The sequence below is a fragment of the Lissotriton vulgaris genome, chromosome 6 (genome assembly GCF_964263255.1).
Source record: "Lissotriton vulgaris chromosome 6, aLisVul1.2, whole genome shotgun sequence".
In the NCBI taxonomy this organism is placed as follows: Eukaryota; Metazoa; Chordata; class Amphibia; order Caudata; family Salamandridae; genus Lissotriton; species Lissotriton vulgaris.
Window position 1 is genome coordinate 131,675,910 of NC_141694.1, and position 12,244 is coordinate 131,688,153.

At 46.4% G+C, this 12,244-nt stretch overlaps 1 protein-coding gene across 1 annotated transcript in view; it reads left to right on the top strand.

Moving 5' to 3' along the window:
* The window catches only part of DNAH14 (dynein axonemal heavy chain 14), a 1,270,113-nt gene that overhangs the window by 380,942 nt on the left and 876,927 nt on the right, over positions 1–12,244 (top strand). Inside the window, exon 23 of the mRNA XM_086926153.1 lies at positions 1,850–2,021. Within this exon, the coding sequence (XP_086782279.1) occupies positions 1,850–2,021 (172 nt within the window). The remainder of the gene's footprint in view (positions 1–1,849; positions 2,022–12,244) is intronic.

Sequence of the window (12,244 nt, forward strand, 5' to 3'; positions counted from 1 at the left end):
GAGAAACCGTATTACATGTGGTGTGCTCTCAGGTGCAAAACGTACCATGAAAACGCATAATGTGAAATCTGGTGGAATTTCTGAATGTCACTGAATGGAAAATTTGTGATAATCGCAAATTTCACCTGCGCAATTGAATCCAGGCCCAGTTATATTAACTTTTTGGTTCAGATACCTAATAAATATAGAAAAATACACTAGAGGCAGCATGGTCTGTATTGCCTAAATTGAAGAATAGCATGTCCTGGCCACCTTCAAGCTCCTTCCCTGAATGCCCATTCATGTTTGCAGTGGCATGCTAGGCTAGTTCACAGTCCAGAAGATCAACTTGCACCATCACAGTGCGGTGGTGAGGTGGTGTTCCTTGGTACCCCATGTGGGTGTCCTGGCAGTCTGCTGTTCTCTGAGTGTGCGAGTGAAAGCCCTCCTCCAGTACAAGTGTTTGGTCAGCATTTGTAGATACTGTGAGTTCAAGCAGCTGTGAAGGTCGAATCTGTAGATACTCTCCATCAGCTGTTCTTTGGAAGTATGTAAGGAACTCGCCCCCTACAAGGCAGAAGGGAATGTAGTCTGTGATCGAACTAGTGTGGGAGAACTGCCCAATGAGCATTTTTGAGAATCTTTTTGTGCTCTTTCCAAGCCTTTTCAGTATGCAAATAACACAGCTCCTTGGTGGTCTTCATTTGCCGCTTCTACGGATGGTAAATTGACAGGGTACAGGTTCCATATATTGGGGCATGCTAATGGCAAAGGGCCTCATCCATGATTTGCATGGGGCACGTCCACTTACTAATGCAAGTCAGAAAGAACTTATTTTGTAATGTGCAGGTGCTGCAACAGCTTCCATCAATTTTAATTACAGAAGGAGGCTTGTGCTTCCTTCTATAATACCATAGCATGGTCAGTCCCTTGCACTGAAGACGGCACTTGGGGACATTTGTGCAGAGGTACGTGTTCTAAATATATTTTAATTTCAGAGCTGTCTGTAGCATTTGGTTTCGGCAAACCCTCATTATCACCCACTGATCTGTTTGACGTAGGTAGAGGGTACCTGGGGCACAGAGTTCGATTGGCCATGTCATGAGGCAATTATGACTGAAACTCCAGTTGTGGAATGAGATTTAATTTTTATCTGGCCTGCCTTTCCCACACCATGGTAATCCAAAAATGGTGAAAGCAAATCTACAGCAAGGCTTAGTGTTAAAAAAAAGGATGAGAGCCTGCCTAATGAAGTCTTGGTAAGACCCACCTAAACAGAGTTCCCGGGTGCCATTTGTGATATGCCTAAGAACAAGGAAGCTGAAACTCCACTTGCAGACGTAAGGCAAGAATGGTTTGGAGGGATTTAAGCTGCAACAACTATAGAAGAAGACTGTTGATTTGTAGGAGCCAAGGAAGAGGTCTGCATCTGGTTTGAATCCAGTATTCCTGAGAAATGGGCCTTGTGGGTTCACTGAGGCACAAGCTCTCACACAAGCACACACATACATGTGCGCACCCATATTAGCAAACCCACCATCTGTGATGTAGTAGTAACATAGTGCTTTCAAAAAGGAGGGGCCTTCTCCAGCAGAATATATTTAGTCGGATATCCCCACTACTTGCCAATGTTTTTGTTGCCACCTATTCACAGTTGTTTTGTTTTTTTAAACCTATAAGTGGTTTAATCTTGCAAAACACAATGTCCCAATATGTTTTCAAGACTGTTCTCTTCAATAAACAACAATGTTCTTTCTGTATTTGTGCATCATATCAAATTATCATAGAAAATGATTACTCCTTTCAGACCTGCAGTGATGTGTGTGGACTTTATTATCTACATTTTGCTCTTTGTCCCTGATGTTATTAGGCAGCTTCCAGCAGAAGCCAAGCTTTTCTCTCAGGTGGATTATGCGTGGAAGGAGATAATGCAACGGACACAAAACCTGCCAAATGCCTTAAGAGCCACCACAGCAGCAGGAGTCTTGGAGTTGCTGCAGACTAACAATGCACATCTGGAGAAAATTCAAAAGTGTCTGGAGGTAAGAAAAATAAGTGCATCCTTGCAGTTTTTTTCATGGTGTCTAGGCTAGCTTTTTCTAATTAAAGTATTAAAGAAGGCATGTCTCAGTAGGTATTTATTCAACTGGATTATATTAAAGTTTTTGCAAAAAAAAACTTATTGCCTTCACAATTTCTCTTGGATTCTATTTCTTTGCAGGATCAAAGTTTTGCAAGTACCAAGTATAGTTTGTGGATAGGTGAGATGTAAATATAACACCTCCAGTGCAGGGGCAGCAGTGAGCTTGATAAAGCACTGTGTGTCTCTTCATGATATTTCACTATAATTATCTTAGCATCCATATTGGAGGTGTTTGCTTTGTCCCCGAGGGCTCAATCTTTGTCAGATTATCCTGACAACACTGCTCATCATTTAGACACATTTTATATCACTGTATTATAAGTGGATATCTTAAAAATCTTCCATGGCTTTGGTGAACGTGAATCAATATTTGACATCGGCACAAACATGGAAGCACCTGATATCAGAGGACCATAAATTGAATCAAATATTTAGTAGACAATAACATAATAGAATACAATAAATTGCAAGAAGGTAATACCATATAAGGTAGAGTTAATAGCATGTTCTACAGCCCACTGGGGCTTTCCTTAGATCAGTAAGGTCTAATTAAATATTGTCATACTTAACCATTTATGGTTGAGTTCCACCAGTTGTCTCCAAGGCACTTTGCATTATGTTAGTTATGATATAATTCAGGAATTTCTGAAAATGAGTTGATTCTCTGTGGCATTGCTATTTTAACTTATGAATACCTGTAGACGAACTGAGAAGAGGTGGAGGAATACAAAACCCCGGAAACCCACGCAGCCTTCAAAACCGCCATCAACACACACCACACCTCCTCAAAACCACAAAGATAATGACCCTCCAAGACAGAATCAACGCCAACGCACACAACAGCAAAGAACTCTTCACCGTCATCAAGGAGTTTGCCAGGCTCAACAGAGAGTCCACAGACACCCCACCCTCCCAAGACCTCTGCAACAAACTTTGCACCTTCTTCATCCACAAAATCAGGCAGATTTACGACAGCTTCGACACCCAAGACCCTGCCTCAATACCAATCACCACTGCACGCAACCATGCCACACCGCAACAGTCCCTGCTCAACTGGACTTCACTTACCACAGAAGACCTACTCAAGATCATGAAGAGCATCCACTCCAGAGCCCCACCGGACCCTTGCCTGTATCCTTCTTCCATAGAATAGCCACCACCATTTTCCCAGATGACAGACCTCAAGAACTTCAGAACCATCTCCCTCCTCCCCTTCCCAGTCAAGGCCATCTAGAAAGCCATCAACGCCCAGCTCTCGCAGTTCATTGAGGAAAATCACATGCTGAACAAATCTCAATCCGGCTTCCGAAGCAAACACAGCACCGAAACCGCTCTACTCGCAGCCTCCGACGACATCCACTCCCTCCTCAACCACAGCAAAACTGCAGCCCTCATCCCACTGGACCTCTCAGCCACCTTTCTAACCATCTCCCACTGCACTCTAATCACAAGACTACATGACACCGGCATCTGCGACAAGGCCCTGTACCGTATCCACTCATTCCTCACCGGCCGAATACAGTGAGACAGAATCTACGTAGATCAATAGTTGATTGCCCCAAGGCTCCTACCTGAGCCTCACCCTCTTCAACATTTACATGCCCCCTCTCATGGCCATCGTCAGAAACCACAGACTCAACATCATCTCCTATGCCAATGACACCCAGCTGATCCTTTCCCGCATAAACAAACCTACAACTTTCAGAACCAACTTTCAAAACGGGATGAAGGCGGTGGCCACCCGGATGAAAGATAGCTGCCTCAAGTTCACCTTGATTTACAAAAGGGGGTGGTGATGAACAGAGTGTCTGAATTGAGCAGACCACTCTTACCCAGTCCAAAGATCAGGGCTTGATCCATCACCGTTATTTATCTCACTGCCCCATCCCAGCTCAGAACCTGGCTATATGCAAATCAGTCTGTCCCTGGCCCAGTGCATCATGGGAACAGGGCAGACTAAACTACCAAGCCAATTCTTTACCAGAAAGGAGCCAAGCTACCGGGGACCGGTTTCTGGCATTTCAGCCTCTTCGGCCCGGCTTGCTTGAATCCTGATGGAGCAGTGAGAAAGGGACTCATGTCTGAGTATACCCTGCCACACCTATAGTGGCCAAAATCGATTTACAAAAGGGGGTGGTGATGAACAGAGTGTCTGAATTGAGCAGACCACTCTTACCCAGTCCAAAGATCAGGGCTTGATCCATCACTGTTATTTATCTCACTGCCCCATCCCAGCTCAGAACCTGGCTATATGCAAATCAGTCTGTCCCTGGCCCAGTGCATCATGGGAACAGGGCAGACTAAACTACCAAGCCAATTCTTTACCAGAAAGGAGCCAAGCTACCGGGGACCGGTTTCTGGCATTTCAGCCTCTTCGGCCCGGCTTGCTTGAATCCTGATGGAGCAGTGAGAAAGGGACTCATGTCTGAGTATACCCTGCCACACCTATAGTGGCCAAAATCGATTTACAAAAGGGGGTGGTGATGAACAGAGTGTCTGAATTGAGCAGACCACTCTTACCCAGTCCAAAGATCAGGGCTTGATCCATCACCGTTATTTATCTCACTGCCCCATCCCAGCTCAGAACCTGGCTATATGCAAATCAGTCTGTCCCTGGCCCAGTGCATCATGGGAACAGGGCAGACTAAACTACCAAGCCAATTCTTTACCAGAAAGGAGCCAAGCTACCGGGGACCGGTTTCTGGCATTTCAGCCCCCGGGAGCTTGTTTCCTTCCCAGTGTAAGAATTGGCTTTTGTAGTTTGGTTTGCCCTGTTCCCATCATGCACTGGGACAGGAACAGACTAATTTGCATACAGCCAGGTTCTGAAACTGGGATGGTGCAGTGAGCTAAAAAACGGTGTTGGATCTAGCCCTGATCTCTTGACTGGGTGAGAGCGTTCTGCTTAATTCAGAGACTCTGTCCCTCACCACCCCTTGTTGTAAATTTTTTTGTCCACCCTAAGCGTGGAAGGGTATTCTCAGATGTGAGACCCTTGCTCATTGCACCATCAGGATTCAAGCAAACCGGGCCGAAGACGGCTGTAATGCCAGAAACCGGTCCCCGGGAGCTTGTTTGCTTCCCAGTGTAAGAATTGGCTTTTGTAGTTTGGTTTGCCCTGTTCCCATCATGCACTGGGACAGGAACAGACTAATTTGCATACAGCCAGGTTCTGAAACTGGGATGGTGCAGTGAGCTAAAAAACGGTGTTGGATCTAGCCCTGATCTCTTGACTGGGTGAGAGCGTTCTGCTTAATTCAGAGACTCTGTCCCTCACCACCCCTTGTTGTAAATTTTTTTCAAGTTCACCTTGGACTAGACTGAAGTACTCATCCTACTACCCGCCCACTTAGCCCAGGACGAATCCTGGTGGTCCGCCGCTCTGCCACCCCCACAAATCATGCATGCAACCTTATCATCTTACCAGACTTGTCACTCCGTAGGAACCATCAGATCAATTCTGTATCCTCACCCTGTTTCCACATACTCATCCCACTCCAAAAGACATCATTCTGGATCGCCACAGAATCCAGAAAGACGGTTGCCCACCAGCAGACTTTTCACCAGCAGACTAAACTACGGCAAAGCACTCTATAACGGCATCATCCACGAACAGCTCAGGAAACTTCAGAAAGTCCAAAATGCTGCAGCCAGACTGGTCCTCGACATCCCCCACCACAGCCACATCACTCCACACCTCCATCAATACCACTGGCTCCCAATAAATGAGCGAAACACAATCAAGATCCTCACACATACCTACAACACTCTCCATGACGCAGAGCCAGCATATCTGAACCACCGCCTCTCTTTCCATGCACCTGCCAGACACTTCACTCCACCCAACTTGCCCTGGCCATTGTCCAATGGATTCACAAGACCAGAACCGGAGGAAGATCCTTTGTCTACTTTGCTGTCAAGACCTGGTACACCCTGCACCTCCAACCCAGGCAATCACACTCACTGTACCAATTCAGGTAGGATCTCAAGACCTGGCTCTCCGGCTGGAACTCCACACCCAGATGGATCAGAAGATCCCCCTCCCCATCAGCGCCTTGAGACTCTGACTGGTGAGTAGCTGTATTATATAAATTCCTGATTAATTAATTGATTGATTGATCAGGTTCTCTTATTTTTAGCATCTGATACTCAAGGGATATACCTTTAATCTAAATGGGACTTCCTCCTTTCCTAGTGAGCTGATGCCCATCACTGGTTGAGAACTCCTTTTGGGTACGGGAGATGCTCTCTTTGGCTTCTTCAATGGGCAAGTACCTGATTGTCAAAGTTGAAAGTCTACCTGGTGCCATCAGGACGTCATTTAACCGTTTTATAATTAAAAGCTCATCTGCCTTATGCACGCAAAGGCTCATCCTCTGATTTCTAATGGATTAGTGAAGGTATAGGTTTTTGCAGCCATTAATGCTTAGGATCCTGGATGCAAAAAGAACAATTGATGGACAGAATAATGTCATACATTCACCCCAGTACAGAGGTCTGCACCTAAATCCATCATTTTCCTGGAGGCATTGGTTTGTGTTGATTCAGTGCTGTAGAAGTAGGGTACAAGTGCTCAATGTTTTCTTGGGAAGAAAATGCTTTGTAGACACTCTCCATGATGGTGGAGGAATTCACTCTGTTTGTCTCTATGAACAGACAAGTTGCCCTAGAGTCCCTTCACCTCACTGTGGATCTCAATAGCGTCCATGTTATGGTTTGAAACTCTGCTATTTTCATAAAGGTGCTTGGGCAGATGAAGGAATATAGGGTCAATGGGCAGATCATACTTTTAATGTCCTTACAGAGAGCAAGGCTTTGGAGGACAGTTCTGATGTTCATTACTATTAGTGCCCATTGTGGCTTCAAAACCTGCATGAGATTTCACCACCAACTTTTCTATATAGACACGAGATCCACTCGGCTGTGCTTGGTAGCAGCCCTTGTCAATTGACACAGGGAGAAAAAGCAGAGGTGGGTGAATTGTGAGTGGCAAGAGGCCAGGTATTGTGCTCTCAGAGTTAAGGATACCCCGAGGTAGGTGGAGAGGTGGCATGCCATGTGATGTGTATTCGTTGTAGAGTGATTGTAGCAGAGAAAGTATACCTGCTCCAGGACATCTCTTGCCCCCTACTCTGTCTATTACTCCGGCTAAGGGGATAGGGTATGCAAAGGTAGACCTAATATGCATATCATTATATAGTGGAGCATGTTTACTGCATCATGCCCCTGACTTTATTGACAGTTGAATCCACATTATCATTGTCTAAGATGTCACTTGGAGCTCCTTGCTGACAACAGCACATTGGTTTATACATAGCCGTATATTTCTTTAAATGATGTGTATGACTCATATGTATGTCATTTATCAGCAATATATTTTCAGAATCCTGTAATTCAGTGATTTCACTTCACAGTTGTCAAAATCCTCCAGCTAGAGTCTGCCTTATAAAACTAATGGTAGGCCTCACCATTCCTACTGAACAAATGCAGGAATAGAAAAGAGAAAAACAAAGATCCTGCTCTGATAATTATAACACTAAGACCTGGCAAATAACGTAAATAATAAAACAGAAAAATAATGAAAAACTTTATGACAAAATCAGAAAAAAAAAGTTTTACTCTGTAACTTTCCCATTTAATACAAAAGAAAATGTTTGCTGTTGATAATAAACAAATATTTGATAGAGACATTTAGCCGCAGATTCCTTACCTTTAAATTTCCCAGGCATCAGACTGGATCCGGAAAATTTTTCTTCAAGCAATACCGCTGCGGGCCACTAGGTGGCATCAGTTGGCTCCACGTGACATTGTCAACGCGTCTACACTGTAGGGATGGCTGCATCACCTCCATAGGCACCACCTCGGTACGCTGACGTCGGTTCTTTTCTTTCTGCGCCAGTCAAGTGCTGATCTGTGATGACAACTCGGAACCCTTGCTACCCTTTAATGATGCCCTTACAGATGTCCTACTGTGTACCTGGTCCAAAGCCAGCACAGGGGCTCCTGTGAATAGGATAATCACCCACCGCAACCACCCTGCTCTGCACGACCCAAGCTTCCTCGCCCCTCACCCTTGGTGGTCCAAGCCTCTATTTTCCGTGGCACATTCATTCCCTTCCGCTCCCCTGGAAAGGGAATCCAAGAGGCTGGATAGTTGGGGTAAGAAAAGAAAATCTTCCACTAGCCTTGCATTGCGGTCAATGAACACCACATGCTTATTGGGTCGTTATTCCCATTCCCTGTGGGAATCGGTTGCTCAAATGCTGCCACAGGTCCCAGAGGAGACTCCCAAGCAGTATCAGATGGGAGAGATGCAGCAAAGTTGGCGATCTCTTGTGGTCTCGACATGACTGACTTGCTGAGCAGAGAGATGTAATTGACGGTGGCTATTCGAGGCCATGCCTGGTTGAGGTATTCTGACTTTTTGGGGGATGTCAAGGCCTCTCTCATGTACATGACTTTTAATGGCATCCATCACTTTGGAGACATGGCACTGGAGGGCTTTAAGGATTCACTGGCTACATCCAAGTCCTTGGCCCTCTCAGTGGTCACTCATCCCCAGTCTGTCTTTTGCCGCTTTCATGGCTACAGAAGGGGCCAGCCTATCCCAGCCACAAGCCCACATTGGTTCAGCAACCTCCGTGCGACCGAGAGTGTACCTCTGTCTGGCCTAGCGGGTCAGGCAGCCAGAGGTTGGGTCAGTCTACCACCCCCCTCCCCACCTGCAGTCTTATCCTCCAAACCCTTCAAGATCATGGGCGGCCAGTTGGTGGCAGGATCTGCCATCACCTCCCCCTCTGGCTCGATATCACATCGGACAGGTTGGTCCTCCCCTTTGAGTCTACTCCTCTCTTACAACCAGCTGATGGTGTATCATCTTATTTTGCTTCAAGAGGAAGTCATGACTCTCTTGGCCAAGGGAGCCATAGAGAGAGTTCTGGCACCAGAAGTAGGCTATGGTTGTTATTCTCTACACTTTCTGGTCCTAATACTGCCTCCCAAAAAGGAATAGTCTGAGATGCTCAGAATGGTTCAGGTCCTGGCTGCCCTGGAGCTAGGAGACTGGATGGTAGCGTTGGACTTGCAGGATGCCTTTTTCCATATTACTGTCCTGCCTGCTCATCGGTGCTACCTGCAATTTACAGTAAGTCATGAGCATTTTCAGTTCACCGTGCTACCATTTGGCATTACCGGCGCCCCTTAGGTGCTCACCATGGTAAAGGTGGTAGTCGCAGCTCAGCTGCACCGATCAGGGGTGTCAGTATTTCCCTATCTCGATGACTGGCTATTGAAGGCATGCTCTCACAGCCAAACCCCTCTCCCTTCCCCAACTAGAACTCACAGTAGTGACAGACGCGTAACTCCTGTGATGGGGGGGCCACCTGGGAGAGGTGGAAATCAAAGGAGTCTGGTCTCCAGTGGAATTGAGACACCACATGAACCTGCTGGAGCTCTGAATGATTTGCATGGCATTAAAGCCTTTCTTCCTTCCATCAAGGGGAGGCTCATACAAGCGTTCACAGACAATGCCACCACCATGTGGTACTGCAACAAAGGTTGGGGTCGTGGACCCTCTATCAAGAGGCTCTGCATTTCTGGACTTGGCGGGAACACCTGGGCATGTCCCTGGTGGCACAACACCTGGCAGGTTCAAGGCCAGACAGGATAAAACTCAGCCATCGATGCCTAGCGGATCACAAATGGTGTCATCATCTGAAGGTGGCAAAGGGTCGCCTTTAACTGTCTTGGTTAGATCGGATAGCTTCCCAAGAGAATATGCAATGTCAATCAATCAATCAGGGTTCTTATAGAGTGCAGCAAATCAACCTTTAGGGTCTCAAAGCGCTGGGAGTCAGGTCTTGAGGTTCCTTCTGAATAGAGGCAGTGCGGGTCATTGCATGGCATGTAGAGGAAGAGAGTTCCAGGTCTTTGCGGCGAGGTAGGGAAAAGATCTTCCTCTTTCTGTGATCTTCTGTATCTGTGGGATAGTGGCTAGTGCAAGGTTGGCGGAGCGGAGAGGTCTTGTAGGAGTGTAGAAACAGAGGCTGTGCTTGAGGTATGCAGGCCTGATGTTGTGGAGGGCCTTGTAGGCATGCGCGAGGAGCTTGAAGGTTGTTCTTTTGTTGGTTGGGAGCCAGTGGAAGGTTCTCAGGTGATCAGTGATACAGCGGGGGATGGTGGCGTTCTGGATTCTTTGCAATTTCTTTTGGAACTTCTGGGTGAGTGTGTTGCCGTAGTTTAGTTTGCTGCTGACGTGCACCTGGGTGACCGTTCTTCTGGAATCAGTGGGATCCACTTAAAAAGCTTTCAAAGCAGATGGAGCGTGTGGATGCATAAGGATAAGAAGGTGTTGATTTGGCAGTTCATTGAGAGCGAGGAGTCAAGGATGATGCCAAAGTTACATGCCTGGTTGGTGGATGTGGGGGTGCGGGGCTCTGAGTCCTAGTGTTGTCCCAGGCGGAGGTTCCCAGGATGAGGACTTCCATTTTGTCAGAGTTGAGTTTGAGGCAGCTGTCCTTCATCCAGGTGGTGACTGCCTTCATTCCAATGTTAGCAGTTTTGCGTGCTGGTGTTTCCAATGCGGCTCTCAAGTGGAACTAAGGCCTCCTGTATGCCTTTCCGCCCATACCACTCTTGCCCAGAGTTCTCTAGAAGATCAGGACCAACCGAGCCTAAGCCATCCTTGTGGCCCCAGATTTGGAATGGAGACTCTGGTATCCTGAGCTTCTCCAACTGAGCATCGATATTTCAATCAGGTTGCCCTTCAGAAAAATCTTCTGTCATAGCAGCACAGAAGGGTTCTCCATCCAAACCTATCAACTCTATGCGTTCTTCCATGGAGATTGAGCGGCAGCAGTTGACAGCATTTGACCTTACTCCTAAAGTCTGTGATATTATGTTGGCATCCAGACGTCCCTCTACCAAGTCAGTGTATGCCTGCTGATGGAACAAGTTAGTAATATACAGTCCAGAAAATTCCATTGATCCTCTCTCTGCTTCCCTATCTGATATGTTACTTTTAATTTGAACCCTTGCCCAGCAGGGCTCTGCTCTAGACACTCTAAAAGGGTGCCTTTCAGGCTTGCCTGCCTTTCTGTATCTGCCAGACCATTCACAGTGGAAGTCAAGTCAAGTCAAGTCACCATATGGTCTTATGGCACTAGGGAAGGACTCTGTGGAGACTTACAGTCAGATTAGCAAATTATGGGTGATCGAACAACCAAATTTGTAGTTTTTTGTGGAAAACCTTATGGTCTGTGATGGAGAGGAGATGAGATGACAGTTTGTTCCAGAATGCAGGTGGGAGAAAGGAGAAAGATCAACCGCCGCTTCTGGCAGTGCGGATTTTACGAGGGGTAAGAAGACATTTGGAACTGGACCTAAGCGTCCTACTTGGTTGCTACCAGCCAAGTTTCTTAGCCAAATAACTTGGCCCAGTTCCATACATACTCCTATGAACAAGGATTTTGAAGTGGCAGCGCCTTTTAATCTGGAGCCAATGGAGGGTCTTCAGACTGGGCACTGATGGTGCTCTAGCTGGGAGGTTTAACATTAGTCTAGCTGCTGTGTATGCAAGACTTGCAGCTTGGAGTAGAGCTCCTCATTTATGGAGGCTAACAAGGCATTACCATAGTCGATACGGCTCATGATAAGTCCCTGTACCAACTGTTTCCAGGATTCAATAGGAATCCAGTGAAAATTTAGCGTAGTTTACACAAAATGCCATAACAAATGCTGATTATGTGACTTATATGGCTTTTCACAGACAGCTGATTGTCAATGATCACTCTGAGATTTCATACCACAGATTTAGGCGATGGACACAGGCCCAACTTCTGTGGCCACCAGTCACTGGACCAGTGTTCATCCGTGTTCCCAAAGAGGATGACCTCTGTTTTACTACCGTTTAGTTGTAGGTGATTGGTACACATCCAATTGTCAATATGGGTCATGCAGTTTTTAAAGTGAACCTTAGTGTCAGAGGGGTGAGGGCCAAGGGTAATCAGTAGCTGCGTGTCATCAGCATAAGACACTACTTCATTACACCCTGGCCAGTGGTGTCACATACAGGTTAAAAAGCGTAAGACTCAGGATGGAACTCCTATGCTTACAGACCTACTG